Genomic DNA, 15,162 nt, shown 5'->3' with positions numbered 1-15,162 from the left:
TATAGACCTTGCATTTATGATTATTAATGGCTTAGATAAATATATGTATTGGAATCTTACTTTCAAAACCAAATACATGCTTGTAAAATAATGTGTATTTTTGAATTGTAAAAAAAAAAAAACCTGGACAAAGTGAAAGAAAATTTAAAAAGTTGTCTAACGGGTTGCCGGGAGAAAAATGTATGCTAAACTTGGGTTATTTAAGTTTAACTTCTCTAACTTATTCCCTCTGAATAAGAAAGGTCTTATTTCTTGAATAAAACTTGGATAGGGTAAATAGTGTGAGTGGTTTTATGGGCCTCGACTAGGAGATGCAAAACTATGGTAGGTTTAGTGATGGGATCATAGTTAAATTAACACTGTTGTATTAATTAAAAAAAACTAAACCAAGTTAAGTCAAGGGTGCTTTCATGAACTCTGAAGACAGAATAAAGAGAATCCATAAAATCTTACTTTCAGCATATGGCAGCTCTTACTACACCATTGTTGGAAATGACTGCACTAGGAATGTAAAATCGCCTAGTTTTCACTAAATGGGCTTTATAAAGATTTGCATGATGGCTTATTCTTATTTATTTTACTTTTTGACTGTGCTACTTAGCATGTGGGGTCATAGCTCCCTGAACAGGGCCAGTCTGAACCTGCACCCCCTGTGTTGGAAGTGTGGCACCTTAACCACTGGACCATCAGGGAAGTCCCCTTTTTTTTCCAAAGAAAACATTAAGTTGCCAACTTGGCATATTTTTACCTCAAGAAGTACTGTTTTTCTTCAGTCTTGGTGGTAGTTTCTTGGTTTTGTTTTTAAATTAAATTGAGAAGTTCTTTTTTTTTTTTCCCCCACGTAGAAGTGAGTAAATAATTGGGAAGAAGTGTAAATTGAAAGAATCCCTAAAATGCCTTTCACTGTGCTAACATTTTTTGAAAACAATGCAGACTTACAAAATCACTTTTCACTGTCGTGGTTTACTGACATGATCAGTACCTATATTCAGTGCTTACTGTTTATATAGATTTTAAACTTAGTGTTGATCGATCAAAAAGAGGTCTTTGTGACCCTCATCTTATACAGAACAGTTGATATATCCATAGACTATAGAGTATTCTGCCTAGTAATTGTTAAGTATGTTAACAGAGAAACTGAAGAGGAATTGTGGTTCTTGTAAAAGCTGGCTAGCTGCATTAGTTGAGGATAGAACCATTTTCTGTCCATAATATTCCCCATTGTCTTTTATCTTAACCTGTCATTCACTTGCTTTTCTGTGGTGATATTGTTATTTTGTTGCAGATTTATTTCCATGGATTTCCCCCCTTTATGTATTCTTCATGGAAAATAGTGAACATTTAAATTTTCCAGATTATCAGTGTCTCATTTACTGAGACTTCATTTTATTTAGTGTATATACAGAATTATCTCATATGTAGTAATTATTTCCAGGTACTTGCTGGGAAGTAATGACCACACTTTGATTTCTGATAGGTAATATGTTCGTCTCAGTCTGGCTAGAAAATTAACAATTTTATTCATCTTTTCAAAGAACCAGCTTTTGGTATAGTTTTTCTGTCCGCTGACTTCTTGTTTCTAATGTCATTGGTGTCTGTGTTGTTTGTTTTGGGCTGCACCATGTGTGTCATGTGGGATCCTAGTTGTCCAGTCAGAGATGAAGCCATGCCCCTTGCAGAGGAAGCAAGGAGCCCTAACCACTGCATCTCCAGGGAATTCCCTAGCTTAACATTTTTAATCTCATTAAAGTAATTAAAGATACGTTACTTTAAAGTCTACATTAATATGAACACTAATAATTGATTAGTTAGGACTTAGTGTTAAAATTTACCCCTGAGAATTATTTAAGCTCAGACATTTATTTGATAAATTTCTTCTAGCATATACATTGTGACATTGTATTTAGGTACAGAAGTTACTATAGTGGAAAGTTACTTGGCTGCTTTTGTTTCTCACTGAGTTACTTTTGGACAAATATCCCTTTATCTTAGTTATTTCCACAAACTATATAAAATGCTATATTCTAGTAACAAAGATTGTGGGAAATCAGTAGCAGAAGCAATAATCTGAACTCTTTGTAAAAAAATAAGCCAGCTGTATGAGTTAGTTGATGCCTGTGTGGGGTTTTTGCCTGTACTGGGTCTTCATTGCTGGGACTGTTCTCCATTTGTGGTGGCTTCTGTACACCGTGGGCTCTAGGGGTGCACAGGCGTCAGTAGTTGTGGCTCCTGGGCTCTAGAGCACAGACTCAATAGTTGGGGTACTGAGGCGTAGGGCTTAGTTGGCTCTGCAGCATGTGGGATCTTCCTGGATCAGGGATCGAACAAATTCCTGTCTCCTGCATTGGCAGAATTCTTTACTACTGAGTCACCAGGGAAGTCCTTGCCTGTGTGTTTTAAAAGGACAGTGGAGGCAGGTACCTTCTTGTCAGGGATTTCTGTGCTGTTCTCGTGGTATGCTTTTTCTGTTAGAATGGACTGGTGTCGTGGGGCTTAGCACTGCCATTTGCAGGCTGGGAGCTAGCTCTCAGGAACTGACCAGGTACCTTGATGGCAGTATTTCTCTTTAAGCTGAGTTGAGTGCCATTCTACTAACAGGGATATATTAAGCACAGACTGAGCAAGGTTTGCCTTCTGTATAGGCCTTGAGAAGTGAGATACGATTTTTTTTTTTTTTAAAGAAGGATGATCAACAGAAAATCAATTCTTGAAAATGGGCTCCAAAGACAAAAAAATGGCCAGTAAACACATAAAATGATGCTCAACATTATTAGCCATTAGTGAAATGCAAATCATAATCACAATAACATGCCACTCACTTAGGATAGCTGTTAATACCAGTGATGATGTGGAAAAATTGAAATCCTCTTGCATTGCTGGTGAAAATACAAAATGTTGCAACTGCTTTGGATAGCAGTCTGACAGTTCTTCAAAATGTTAAAACACTTCATAGGATCCAGCAGATCCCCTTCTAGATATATGTCCAAGAGAAATGAAAACATGTCCATTCAGAAACTTGAATACAAATGTACAGTATTACTCATAGAAGCCAAGATGTAGAAGCAATCCAAATATCCATTAGCTGATGAATAGATAAAATGTGGTTATGTCCATTCAAAGAATATTATTTCTCATAAAAAGTAAATGAAGTACTGATAAATATTACAACTTGAAAGAACCTTAAAAATAAGTGAAGCCAGTTAAAAAAAGACACCTGTTATTTCATCTATGTGGAATGTATAGCATAGGCAAATCCGAAGAGACAGAAAGCAAAGTGCTTGCCAGGACCGGAGGGGATGGGGATTGGGAATGTCTGCTGATGAGTATGGGGTTTCATTTTGTAGCCAGTCCTTGTCGATTGACTTGACGTGCAGTGACCAAAAACTCTTCAAGAGAAAAAGATCACTTTTGTATTGGAAGAGCAAAGCATTGTGGGATTCTTTCGTTTAGGATGAAAAAAAGGGACCCAAGGCAGGATGCAAAAAGCCAGATTTCTTTAGGTATGTAATGATATGAAAAGGGGTAATATAATTACATTATTTACAGTACTTAAAAATTCTACAGCTTTAGCAGGAATATTCTTTGCCTTATTTAAAACACCACACTTAAAGCTGGTTTTCCTCCAAAAAGTGGGGTTATTTCTAAATGATTTTATCCCTGATACACTTTCTTCAAATTTGCTTTGCTAAGTCACTTCAGTCGTGTCTGACTCTGTGCAACCCCATAGACGGCAGCCCACCAGGCTCCGCTGTCCCTGGGATTCTCCAGGCAAGAACACTGGAGTGTGTTGCCATTTCCTTCTCCAATGCATGAAAGTGAAAAGCGAAAGTGAAGTCACTCAGTTGTGTCCGACTCTTGGCAACCCAAGGGACTACAGCCAACCAGGCTCCTTGGTCCATAGGATTTGCCAGGCAAGAGTACTGGAGTGGGGTGCCATTGCCTGTTTCTTCAAATTACTCTATAGGAAAAATAAAGTTTAAATGCAATATATTATTTTAGAAGTATGTATACTGTTCATTCAGTACAAGAAAGCCAACTAAGTAAAGCCTATCCAATTCCCTATTGAACCATGTTCAGTTATAAAAGAATACAAATGAAACCAGCAAAAATGCCAACTAGAAATAATTAAGTACCTTAGGGAAATATACAACAGTAGTGTAACATCATTAAAGTGAGTTACTGGGCAAAGAATGGATTACATTATATAAAACCTTTGACCTACAATCAACACAAAATGGGCAGAAGATGGAGATTAGTGATTCAGCTTATTTTCTAGTGAAGTTTCTTAAGCAAACTGAAAATTGTGAGTAAAAGCTTAACACAATGTTAACATCAATTTTGAATGACCTAGAGTTTCATAGAATGAACTCAGCTGGCAATTGCTGTTATTTTGAGGGTGGCATCAGCCAATAAGCTGAAAGATACAGTATTTTTAAGGCCTACATTTTAAAGATTATATGTAAAATACTATTTTATCATCTGGCTTCAATATGATTCAATACACTGAAGATGGCCAACTTGCAAAGTAGATTTTTGCATATAATTTTCAGTGTCATATTAGCTCAGTGTCTTTTTTATTGTGTGTTTAAAGCTTACCTTGAATTTAAGGTTTTCTTTTCAAAACTTGAGATTTTTTAATAAGAGTTTTTTAATGACTATATATTATAAACTTGGTAAATTACATTTAGCAATGGCCATCCCAGTTTCTCAGGAATTGATATTTAGACATTATTGCTATCTACTACTGTGAACCAAAACTGGGATTTAAACAGCAGTAGGTAACAGTGGAGCATGGCTAAACCATTTAAATGACAACATGAGAAAGTCAGTTCATTCTCTGAACTTACTGAAGTAGACTCATTTCTCAAGTGAATTTTTTTTTTGGTCATCTTAGGCTTCTTTTTTCTAATTTATGTATACTCCAGACTTTTTTTTAAAATGTTTTTCCAAATTTCTTCAAAAGAAATAATGAGATTGATCTTGCTTGCTTGACCCAAGCTTGTAAGTAAAAAGTTCAAGATGAGTCCTCTGGGAAAAAATTAGATTGGGTAATACACTTGTGATTAGTTTATGACTGAAACATCATCATTAGACTAAAGTTAAAAATGGTAGAGATACCAATTCACATCCACTTGCATGACTAAAAAGTGAAATAGGTTGATGAATGTGGAGAAACTGAAATTTGTGTATTGCTGGTGGGAATGTAAAAAACATTGCAGCTGCTCTGGAAATCATTTTGGCATTTTCTCAAAGTTTCTAAGTAGAACCTCCATATGGCCCAGCAGTCTACTCATAGGAATATAACCCAAAGAACTGAAATAGCTGTTGAAACAAAACTTGTACACAAATGTTTATAAGCCTTATTCACAGTAGCCAAAATGTAGAAATAACCAAAATGTCCATTTGTACAGACAAAATATGGTGTACCCATACAATGAAATATTATTCCACTATACAAAGGAATGAAATGTTGATGCATACAACATGGAGGAACACAGGCTAACTGAAAGAAGCCAGACAAAAAGTCATGTAGCGTATGATTCCATTTATGTGAAATACCCAGAATAGGGAAGTCCAGTGAGGCAGAAAGCAGATTAGGCCAGGGGTTGGAGGGTAAGAGTAAATTAATGGAATTTCTTTTGGGGGTGATGAAAATGTTTTGAAAGTAGTTAACAGACGGTAGCCGTACAACATCCTGAATGTACTCAATGCAATGGAATTATATACTTTAAAATGGTTAGTCTTACATGAATTTCACCTGTTTAAAAAATGTTTTGGTATCATCTCAATATAGTATTGTAATTCTGAAGTTAGTGCCTAAAAAAAATCACCCAAGTTAATAACAGCTCTTAAACCTTCTATGTTAAAAGCATGTACTTTCTAAAAAAGTGGGACAACAGAATTTGAATATTACCAAAATCAGTTAATCCTCTTAATATTGTTTCCCTTTCCAAAATGGAATCTAAATTGCATTTCCTTAGTATTACATTGAGCAAAATGTTAAAATTTTCAAAACTTTCAAATTTTTTCTTTTTGTTGTCTGGCTTGTGAGATTTTAGTTCCCTGACCAGGGTTAGAACCCAGGCCCTCAAGCAGTGAAAACCCAGAATCCTAACCACTGGACCACCAGCAAATCCCCATGCTCAAACGTGGGGATTTAAATTTTGTATTACGTTTGGAAAACTAGTTGGCTCTTACTTTAGAGAAAAGATTTTCCCTGTTTAGTTGTCATGTGGGTCTTGACAATAAACTAATAGTGCAATTCTGTCCTTCATTATATATGGGTTTTGCTTTTGTCTCAAACTAGTTTGTAAGGAATTTCTGCTTGCATTTCATAGCTGGAAAATCTAAAGCTATCCGTTTCTCCCAGGGAGATTTCCCCACAGTAGCATTCTTTGGACTTCTCTACCTTGAGTTATATTCCTCAGAGATCCACCTTGAGCTGAAACTACATTTTGATGACTCAAATCACGGATGAGTAAAATTCTTAAAAATTTTAACTGAGTTTATAGAATTTAAAGAACATCACATGATAGTCAGAAATGGTTGGTTTGCTAATGAATTATAAACTACCAGTTTGTATGTCTGAGTGGCAACTGTTTAAGAATTCATTTAACAGGAATAATGTATTCTATAGTGTTCTTAAGTATTATAGTTTGTAATCAATAATATAAAATTTCAAAACATTAATTCCTATAGCAAAACAAGTTCTTGCTAGTACATTGTACTTTGCTGGTTACATAGTACAATCTGATTCACCAGAATCGCTCGACTTTCCATATTTAATTACATATACTGCTGCTGCTGCTGCTAAGTTGCTTCAGTCGTGTCCGACTCTGTGCGACCCCATAGACAGCAGCCCACCAGGCTCCCCCGTCCCTGGGATTCTCCAGGCAAGAACACTGGAGTGGGTTGCCATTTCCTTCTCCAGTGCATGAAAGTGAAAAGTGAAAGTGAAGTCGCTCAGTCGTGTCCAACTCCTAGCGACCCCATGGACTGCGGCTCACCAGGCTCCTCTGTCCATGGGATTTTCGAGGCAAGAGTATTGGAGTGGGTTGCAAAAACTCAAATGTAATAGAAAAATTCAATCACAGAGATGGCTTTTAAACACTTAAAACTTTCTGAAATAACACTTTATTCTAACTCACATACAAGGACATTTTGGTATGCTATTTACACAGTTTTCGTGAAAGTGAAAGTGAAGTTGCTCAGTCGTGTCTGACTCTTTGTGACCCCATGGACTGTAGCCTACAACGCTCCTCTGTCCATGGGATTTTCCGGGCAAGAGTACGGGAGTGGGGTGCCATTGCCTTCTCCAGGGGATCTTCCCCACCCAGGGATTGAAACCGGGTCTCCCGCATTGTAGGCAGACGCTTTACTGTCTCAGCCAGTTTTCTTAGTGTTTCCTAACTTTGGGCTTCCCAGGTGGCACAGTGGTAAAGAACCCACCTGCCAATGAAGGAGATGCAGGTTTGATCCCTGGGCCAGGAAGATACCCTGGAAAGGAAATGGCAGTCCAATCCAGTATTTGTGCCTGGAAAATTCCATGGACAGAGGAGCCTGGTGGGGTACAGTCCATGGGGGTCAGAGTGGGACACGACAGTGACAGCACAACTTTGGACAAACTGTGTGAACGTAGCCGTGTACTAGAGATCTGACCAGAGTATATGGCACTTCAAAATAATACTCTATATTCTAATATTCTGAAATGCCTGTGTGATCATTGTCTAGTCAGCAAACACCAAATTTGAAGAGTCAGGATGTGGATGTTTAACAAGTATGTAGAATTTTTGTGACCAGAATTCAATATAGCTAGCTGTAGTGTTATTAATAATACAGGACTTGTATGTTTTTCTCATGGGCACGAGGAAGTCATATTACACTTTGTTTCTCAGCTTTTTGTTTTCTCAGTTTACTGTCAAAGTGTCAATATGTATGAAACGAAATCAAAACCAGATTTTAAATGGAAAAAAAAATTGCAGAAGAATCAGATTCTGGCTTCAATATATTTTGTATCTGTAAACTGATGTTAAAATGCTTTTAAAATGCTATTTAGGAAGGCACAATTTGGTAGCTTCAATTTTTCATTTATAGCTTTTAGATCCCAAAAAACTGCCACCTTTTTTTTGCTTCAAGTACTTTTAAGCACTTCAAAGTTCAATCTGAAGTGCAGGTAAAACCCTCTCATTTTCAAAATTAATAAGAGTAAACAATACACTGGATAGTGAGCAGAATATGAAAATAAATGCAGGCTACTTCATCAAAAGAGAAAAGTTCTTACCAGGCTTAGAGATTAAAGAAGATGGAACAAAGGGCTTCATGACTGGAAAATCAGAGCTCTGGTTGAAGTGAGCTCTAGCTATCTAAGCTAGAAGTTAAATGCAGAAATACAAGATGACATTATGGTTATCCTGAACATGAGGCTGCAGCTAAAGCATTACAAATAAAGTATGGTGATAACTGAGTTAGAAAACCTTAGTCACTAATCAGCTAGACCTAATCAGTAAAACTATAATTTGTAATTTTCAAGAATTTGGCTTCATATTTTTAAAAAATTTTACGGTGTATAAATTACATATACAATGTTTTCCTATAACTCAAGCTATAATATAATGTTCAAGTCTATAAGTTTATTCCAGAGATGCTCAGAAACCCCATTACTACTCTCCCTTTCTCCTATTTAGAAAAACTAACAATTTCAAAAATACTTGCAGCACAGAAATACTCCGTGGTTCATCCACTATTTCAAGCCCGTATCAGTAGGCAGTCTTTCAAAAGTAATGCATTGTGCTATTCTCCTAATACCTAATACTACAGGGTCAAATACCCTGTTGATTTATGAACATTTTCCATGGGCAAGAGTGTTACAGACAATAGGATCAAGTTGACAATGTTACTGTTCACTTTGAATACTAAATTGTGCTTGCATCCTTAAAGTTAAGATGAGCTGCAGTAAGGATGGGACCATAAATATGTCCATTTATGCCATACACTAAAAATTAAATCCTAAAAATAAGATGGTGAAAATACCTTATGTTAATTGAAAATTAAAAGATGAAAACCAATAGGAATTGGTAATGGTGTACTTTTTTGTTAAAGCTCTGAAGTTGTATGAAATTGCCATCCACACTGAGGTAGAGACAGGCCCTAATGTTATTCCTTCCTTGTGTTAGAACTTAAGTCCTCTCACTTCCAACTTGTATGTGCTCTCCCCCTAATTACATATACATCATTTAATTTGAAGTGTGTTATGATAGAAAAATTACAAGATCATTCAGGTTTTTTTTTTTCTTTACAAAATTCTTAATTAGCAAAAAAAAAAAGTACTTATAAAATGTACACAGTGTTCTTCCTGCCAGTCATAAATATTTTTGTTTTTCCTCCAAGTATAGAAAAAAAGGGTAGAGAAACTGTATTATGCAAACATTATGACAGTCATGTAATGAAGACACTAGAGCATAACTAACAGATAAGAATATTTTACCTTAGTGTCTAATTATCCTCTTTGAAAGTTATACATAAACTCTGATTCATATTAAATCTCCTACTAAAGCAGATTTAAATTCTATTAGACACAAATCTACTTCCATTTTAAATCACATACAAGTGCTATGTGGTCAGAGGGATGGGAAACACTAGGTAGGGCTTGGTGGGTGGTAACTTCTTCATGACTAGGTAATGGAATTACTTGTTCAACCTCTAAAGCATGTAAGTCAATGAAAATATAATCCAGACATCCATGAAAGCCACCAACGTAATTTGTGTAAGCAGGTTCACCACAAGCACTTTTCAGTTTGAAGAAATGGCTAAGAGACATGTTGCATCGTTCCTCTTCCCCATTGGAGGTCCAGTCTTCATGATCCTCAGCAATGCTGCCATTGATGACAAAGTGATACATTCCTGTGGATGGGGTACTATTAAAGTCCCCACAAAATATAACTGGTATGCCGGGATACAGATCACAAGAGACATGTCTAATGTGAGCCAAGGCTACTGCCATTTGAATGAGACGAATGTACCCACCTAGGAATATAAAAAACATTAATGTTAACCTGCCTTAAAAAAAAATTAAAAACCCACAAATTATAGTATCTGGGTAGCATTCAGGATATTTATTTGTATGTGTGGGGAGGAACTGGAGGAAGGTGGTTAAACATAAAATTTCAAGTTTCAAGATTAATGATATTGGGTAATTAATACACAACATGATGGCTATAGTTAATAGCGCTGTATCTGGGTGAACTCCGGGAGCTGATGATGGACAGGGAGGCCTGGTGTGCTGCAATTCATGGGGTCGCAAAGAGTCGGACAGGACTGAGCGACTGAGTTGAACTGAACTGAAGGGAGTAAATCCCAGAAGTTCTCATCACAAGGAAAAAAAAATTTTGGGGGTGTTTATATGAAATTATGGATGTTAACTTATTGTGATAATCACTTTGCAATATACATAAGTCATTATGCCATATACCTTAAATTGTACAGCACTGTGTTATAAACTATATTTTGACAAAACAAAGAAAAAATGTATTTGTGTAAAACAGCTTTTACCAACTTTAAGTTACCATGTTTAAGCCACTTGTGAAAATCAACAAAACCTACCTTTGGGGTGCCAGTAGAGATGGGTATTAGCAACACATATCTTTTTAGAAGAGTCCTTTGTAGACTGAAGAACAGAAACCTAAGATAAACAGAAAATGCTGACTTCAGTTTCTATTTCCCGTTCTGAAAAAAAATTTTTTTTAAATCTAAGACTATATGATGAACTGACATTTTATTCCAAAACCTTCCCTGCTGATGAAGTATGATAGAAATTATGCAACTTAACTTTTAAATTTTGGAGTATACATGAATGGGATTCAGCATAATATTTTAATAACAACCTAACATATAGAGGAAGATTAATACAGTTCAGATGGTAACACTAAGGTTGGAGATGGTGTTTTTAAGTGGTAAGTGTAGGCATAGGAGTCAGGCAGAAGTAGCTTTGAATACCCACTGAACCATTTATAGCAGTGTGACCTGGAAAGTGACATTTCTTTTTCCTAAACCAGCTTCATCATGAGTGAAAAAGAAGCAATATCATCCACTTCAAAGAGAAAATTTAATTATGTGAATTAAATGAGCTTACTCAGAGGTGCATGATACACAGTAGGTGCTCAAAAAAATGGAAGCTAATTTTTTTAATATGAACAAAATCAGTTACCTAAAAAATGGACAGAGTTTTAGAGTAACATCTATAAAACGGGAACTGCAGGATTACTATGAGCCAAAATTAAAAGCTAATATTTATGGAGCACAAAGATGCTGGAGGCTTAAATTTGAAGTTCTTCAAAATGTGTCACCAGTGTTTGGTAAGTAATAATAAAATATTAACTACTAAATTTTCTTATTTAGCTAAATAAACGAAATCGTAAGCACGTCTTTTTTCAAGGTAACCTGAAGCGTGCAGGGCGCATTTCAGGTACTCAGTATTTGCTCCATGAATGAATGAAGGCTAAATGACGTGCTTAAGATTCAAGAGCAAACACTTTTCAGTAGAGTCTGGTCTTCATCTTTACTATAAGCACCCCCACCCCTGGCACCCCTTCCAGAACGAGTATGTACAGAGACTGGCGAAGTCACTTTACCTGAACGACAGAAGACCTCTGGAGCACCCTTTCTTGCGCTGATGGATACAAAGCTAGTTTCTCCAGCAGTTCTTTGTGAAGTGGGTCGGACTGCAGGGCTTCATGGAAAGCAATGTCATGCTGGCTTAGGAGGCTGAACTTGGACTTCCGGTAGAAAGTGGCCAGGCCTTCATGCTGCTTGATTCGAAACACGCCCTCCAGCCCAAAGGCCTCGAGGGCCGGCATCAAGCTGTCTGTAAACACGCAGCGGTCAACTTCCTGCAAACAGATGAGGTCGGCGTTGTAGCCCGTGAGCTCCTTTTGGATAAGGTTCTGGCGGTAGTCGAGTTCCAGAGCGTAAGGGGCACAGTATGGGTACAGGACCGTCCGCGAGAACTCAGTCTGGGCGTATGTGTCAGCCAGAATGTTGTAGGAGACTGTGCGGATGAGAGCGTCATCCGTCACCTTCTTTGTGTACAGATGCCGGTGGTCAAAGGTGCAGGTGCCGGGCCCAGCCTCCACTGGACACACACTTTCCAACTCCCGGCTTGGCCCGAAGCGCTGCCCATTGCCCGGAGTGCAATGTAGCTTGAGCCGTAGCCCGATGTCGGCATTAGACGGGGTGTAGACGCGCTCGTCTACACCCGTCTCGGTCCAACCAGGAGAGGGCGAAGAGGGAGACGATGACGAGGGGCCTCCGCCCTCTGGCTCCGCCGCTCTGGGTTTGGTTTCCTTGTACCAGCGAAAGAGGGAGCCGGTGGGATCCCCAAATTCGACGCCGAGCTTGGGGCATACCGGGAAGCCGGCCATGATGTAGCGCGGCAACTGTAGCTCGGTGAAGGCGGGTGGGTTACGCTCCACCTTGTACTTGACATCACCAATCTGCAGCACCGCACCGTCCTGCCAGGCATCCACATTGAGCACGTCTTCAGCTACTGCCTCCTCTCGGTAGTACAGCTTCACCACGGGCTCACAGGCTGCAGCCGGCTCAGGCCCAGGCCCAGCACAAGCCACGCCACTGCCTGCGTTTGGCCGGTTCTTCCTGCTTTTCTTGGCGGCAGCGACTTTAGCGTGGCCTTTAAGGGCATTGGTAGCGATCCGGCTGAGAGCCCGACCCAGCGGCTCGCTCTGGTCGCGCTGCATGTTCTTGTGGCTGCCGTCGGCCAGGGCAAATGAAAGGCTTAGCTTAGGCTCGGAAGGCACACAGCGCACTACAGCGCGCTCCATCGCGCCCACCGAGGTCTCAGACGCCGCCTCGGTCCGACTACGCCGCTCCACCGCCGTGCGGACCCCACGAAGCGCGGCGCGGACGCCTGGGAGCCTCCACATGAACTTGGTGGCCCAGTAGCTGTCAAGACCTGGGGCTGACCTGGGGCTGAGCAACCGCCAAGTGTCAAGTAGAGACAGAGACACCGCAGCCGCCGGTTCCGGGATCCATTCAGTCCCTCAACTTCCGGCCGGCGAAGAGAAAGTGCACTGAGCTACCGCCACGCACTTTCGCCAGGCAGCTCACCTACTCCTTTTCTCCATAGCCACGCTTTTTTCGAATCCATCTGGCTTAATTTTATCTTTAACAAGAGTCATAAGGCTGGAAAAAGAGAAGAAAATATAGAGGTTCCAGGAGGAAATATTAGACTCCACGATTTTAACGAAAGTGCAGTTGGCGGGCAAAAGAGAAGGCGAGCTCAAACCGGAAGTGATGGGGTGATGTCACGGGTTTCGCTTCTTCGAAGGAGATAGACGTGGTGCCTGGGTTTTAAGCGCTTGCCTTCTGTTGCTGCCTTGTGCTAGGGCGTAGGGAACTCTACCCAGATTGCCAGCCTTTGTGCAGGTGTGGAAAGTGTTTCTTAGTTGTCAGCAGCATTCCCAACGTTGCTCACCTTCCTCTGAGGTGTGGGTTCACCTCTGGCCGAGCCAGCGCCGACGCGCGAAGCAGAGCTTTTGTGGTAGTAACTACGAACGATATATCGTGAAGTCGCTCAGTCGTGTCCGAGCTCTTTGTGACCCCATGGACTGTAGCCCGCCAGGCTCCTCCATCCATGGAATTTTCTAGGCAAGAGTACTGGAGTGGGTTGCCATTTCCTTATAATAGCTCCCAATTAGGGGGCAGTGACTGTGCTGAAAACATACAAATATGAGGTCCAAAGAGATTAAGTTACGTGCTCGAGGCCAAACAGACGTGGCTGAATGAATGACAGAAGACAGAATAGTCAATGAGTAAAAGGAAATGAGAAATGCAGTTTCTTTGAAAACCACATGAAAAATATTTCAAGGGACAAATTTTGTGTTAAATATAATTAAGTGATTAACTGAAGAAAAAAAAAAACAACTCTTGAAGTTTCAAAGAAGAAATTGAGAATTCTCTCGTCACGGCAAAGGATTTGTTTGCATCTACTTTCCCGTCTCCTACAACTAGAATGTTTACTGAGTGTCTAATAATAAGCCATACTGTTTTCCCCTGGCTTACAGTGAGGAAAAAACAAAACTTTTTTTCTAAAAGAAGGATGAATTTTGCAGTCGTTTGAAATTTATATTCTTGTCCTCCCCTTTCCCAAGGCAGCAAGCATTTGCCGAGGTGACTGGATACCTGATGGTATGTAATGTGGGGCTACACTGAAGGGATAAAAGTCATTACATTATATCAGCTGACTGCCTGAAGAAAGTCTCAGTACTCCAGTTCATAGCACCCACATTAGCAAATATAAACTTTGAACTGGCATTTTTGTTCATACAACTTTGCAGAACTCAGTCAATCTTAAAGAAAGATGTTTAAAGAATGTCAAGTCTATTTAAAGAAAGCTAAGAGCCCTGTTAGAAAATATGGGAATTCCCTGGCAGTCCAGTGGTTAGGAGTCCACACTCTAACTGTTGGAAGTGAAAGTGAAGTCGCTCAGTCGTGTCCGACTTTTTGCGACCCCATGGACTGTAGCCTACCAGGCTCCTCCGTCAATGGGATTTTCCAGGCAAGAATACTGGAGTGGGTTGCCATTTCCTTCTCCAGGAGATCTTCCCGACCCAGGGATTGAACCCGCCTCATAGACAGACGCTTTACCGTCTGAACCACCAGGGAAGTCCTTAACTGCTGAGGGCCTGAATTCAGTCCCTGGTGGGGGAACTAAGGTCTTGCAAGCTGGGAGGTGCGCAAAAAACAACAAAAAAAATAACCCTGAAACAAAAACCCTATTAGAAAATGGGACTTTCTTTAGAGTAATCTGATCTACTTTAACTCTGTAGCAGAGTCTTAATCCCAGTTTGAGACAGATACTTTGAACTGTCATACTTTCAGGGGTTTTTTTGGCTTTTGAGTTAAAAAAAATTTTTTTTTCATAGAGTAAAAACATATCCGCAGTGAAAAATGGTAATATTCCCACTCTGGCTCCTATACATATGCAAACGTTTATGAATTTATACCCTTTCCCCCACTTTTTTTACACAAAAGTAGTATACCCATCGTTCTGTATCTTTGCTTTTCATTATCTGCTGTTATTTCTTTCAAGAGAAAGTTTCTGCAAGTTTCCTGTGTCTCAAATTCACATAGAAAGTTTAATTTGAACTC

The 15,162-nt window shown here is 39.4% G+C and overlaps 2 protein-coding genes across 13 annotated transcripts in view; one reads left to right on the top strand and one right to left on the bottom strand.

Annotated features, from left to right (window-relative positions):
- Positions 1-7,118: 7,118 nt before the first annotated feature.
- Positions 7,119-13,062, bottom strand: PDE12 (phosphodiesterase 12). The gene is made up of 3 exons (XM_027522285.1): positions 11,628-13,062; positions 10,600-10,678; positions 7,119-10,023 (listed from the first exon to the last, which is right to left on the bottom strand). Exons 1-3 carry the CDS (start codon positions 12,933-12,935, stop codon positions 9,581-9,583), a joined length of 1,830 nt encoding a protein of 609 aa, XP_027378086.1. The 5' UTR covers positions 12,936-13,062; the 3' UTR covers positions 7,119-9,580.
- A 93-nt stretch (positions 13,063-13,155) lies between these two features.
- The window catches only part of DNAH12 (dynein axonemal heavy chain 12), a 192,371-nt gene continuing 190,364 nt past the window's right edge, over positions 13,156-15,162 (top strand). For all 12 annotated transcript variants that reach the window (XR_003507718.1, XR_003507719.1, XM_027522275.1 and 9 more), the window contains exon 1: positions 13,156-14,199. The gene's annotated coding sequence lies outside the window, so the exon portion shown is untranslated. The remainder of the gene's footprint in view (positions 14,200-15,162) is intronic.

Source organism: Bos indicus x Bos taurus, chromosome 22, assembly GCF_003369695.1.
Source record: "Bos indicus x Bos taurus breed Angus x Brahman F1 hybrid chromosome 22, Bos_hybrid_MaternalHap_v2.0, whole genome shotgun sequence".
NCBI lineage: Eukaryota > Metazoa > Chordata > Mammalia > Artiodactyla > Bovidae > Bos > Bos indicus x Bos taurus.
Note: the sequence above shows the minus strand (reverse complement) of the source record. Positions and strands in the feature narration are given on the sequence as shown.